This window comes from Montipora foliosa, chromosome 13 (assembly GCF_036669935.1).
Source record: "Montipora foliosa isolate CH-2021 chromosome 13, ASM3666993v2, whole genome shotgun sequence".
NCBI lineage: Eukaryota > Metazoa > Cnidaria > Anthozoa > Scleractinia > Acroporidae > Montipora > Montipora foliosa.
Genome location: NC_090881.1, coordinates 20399328 through 20401566, shown reverse-complemented (window position 1 = coordinate 20401566; position 2239 = coordinate 20399328). Strand labels below are relative to the sequence as shown.

General features: G+C 42.4%; 1 protein-coding gene across 1 annotated transcript in view; it reads left to right on the top strand.

Moving 5' to 3' along the window:
* LOC137982501 (peripheral plasma membrane protein CASK-like) overlaps nucleotides 1–2239 on the top strand; it is a 34888-nt gene extending 32649 nt beyond the window's left edge. The window contains exon 29 of the mRNA XM_068829595.1: nucleotides 820–2239. Within this exon, the coding sequence (XP_068685696.1) occupies nucleotides 820–996 (177 nt within the window). The 3' untranslated portion in view covers nucleotides 997–2239. The remainder of the gene's footprint in view (nucleotides 1–819) is intronic.

Genomic DNA, 2239 nt, shown 5'->3' with positions numbered 1-2239 from the left:
TCCCAAAGACTTCTGCCATTCATCAAAATATCCATTCCTAGAGGTGAGATCGACGATGTTGTGATCCGTCCAACTTTTACATACATACGTGGGGTGGGTGGGTGGGTGGGTGAGATCAAATATTTACTGATAGACTGACTTACAGGCTTCCAGAGGCGCCTTTACACGCTGACGTCCGATCTCACCCTAGAGAAAGAATTGTAAACCGCCATGTGACCTTGTGATGTGTGCGGTATACAAGTCCTAAACCACAAACCGTAAATACGAAGGTATTCTTTTGTGATGTCCAGAGCCCATAAACTTAAAACCTGAAAAAACCTCGTCTATTCCTTTGCTGGTTCCATTCTAGCGAAAGCCTCTTTTCTATGTGTTTGCTTAGCTGTGCAGATAAGGTAAAGAAAAAGACAACCGCGGTCCACGACATTGGACGGTGTTTCTCAAATCGTATGCTCCCAATTAAATTTGCTGACTGTGTCTTCAGTCGCTTTCTTCAACAGTAATTCCGCTGTCCATTAGTTCGGCGCATTCTTCGATCTAGGGCAGAGTTCTGTTTTTCTCCTAACCTTAAGCCCTGCAAGCACAAAGTAAAAGGGGTCTTTGCTAGCGGAGAGCTGTGCTGGCGGCCTAGACACAACGGGGTGTTCCTAGAGAAGGATATCAGTGAGATGTGAGGCATTGCAACATATTGTGCGAACTGGCCTGCAGGTGCGTTGCTAAAAGTTGCACGAAGCATAACAGTGGAAGATGAAAAATCCATGAATAACTTATCTGGTTTCTTTTTTTTTCTCTTATGTTCACCGTTCTTTGATCTCGTTGCAGGACGAAAGTCTACAGCGTCTGTCCGAAGAATCGGAATCTCTTCGGAAGAGTTACGGACACCTCTTCGACCTTACGATTGTAAACAACGACATCGACGATACCATTCGACTCCTTGAAAGTTCCTTTGAGCGACTCCACACGACCCCCCAGTGGGTTCCCGTGTCATGGGTGTACTAACCTTCACCCCGCCCCACTGACATGTTTCATGAACTATGGAAAACATTGACAAGGACGTCGTTAACTCTTTCAATCTTTGCCAGTCGCAAGGGGCAATTTTAATTGTACAGTCACTTCTCTAAACGTTGTTGTTTTTTTATGGGACGTGAATGCAGTCTTGCTTGGCCGATCATTCTACATTCCTACATCACAACCAGTTAAAATCAGAAATATGGAATCCTCAAACCCCTTTTACACACACACAAAGTTGGCACGGCACTCCAAAATCGTGGCACGGTACCAATATTTGGAGTGCAGAGCACACCTCCAGAGATGTGCTCACGGTATCCCTATAATTTCTGGCAACGCACGGTTGCCTAATATGCTTTTTGTTTGTTCTGTTTACACGCGAAAAATTTCTCGTGCCGTATCCAGAAAGCATAGGTACGGTACCGAAATTTCGGAGTGCTGTGCCATACTTTTCTGCTAGTGTAAAGCGGGCTTCAGTTGCTTGGAAGCCTGATGATGATAACCCTGTGCGGACCGTCGCGATAAAACAAGAATTGAAATTTTCTTGTTTTGTTCTGGAAAACATTCGCACAAATTTGCGTTCAAAATCGTTTGTGCTTTCTGTCTGTTATTGTTTTTATCTGGACGCGTGCGTCCCGACTTGTTATTATCTCTCGCGAAATTATTCTGGGCAAAGGGATGTTTTAGGACTGCAAAAGAAACTGGACACTAGTTTCTTTTGATGTGATGATTGGTTTTGCCGTGTGATGGTCTCGATTTCAGGCAGATTTTTTAAAAAAACGGTGCTGATAATCATTATCACCTTGATGTTTATGTCGAATTTTCTGAAAGGGACTCGTACTCGTCAAGGAATTCTCGTTTCCTGCCCTACAAGGAGAGGGTTCTTTTTCAAAATAAAATATCCATGTAATTAAAGTCTGAAGCTATTTCGCTGTCTGGCTCCACACGCAGTATTACTTAGGGAAGATAAAACTTGATAGGAGAACGGAATAGTGTCAAAGTAAATATGACTATTTAAACTCTGAGCCGGTCATTAGTTGTCTGTTGCATCTAAAACGGATATTTTACAAGTCTTGAATAGGCTTTTTACTAATGACTTTTAACACTGCTGTTTAATTGTTTACATTATTAAGTCACCTGCTTGATTTTTATACCTTGCCGCTATATAAATATTATTTTATTGGAAGAACTCCACTCCATTTCCGTTCGTGAGTAAACGAAAGTCTTATCCATT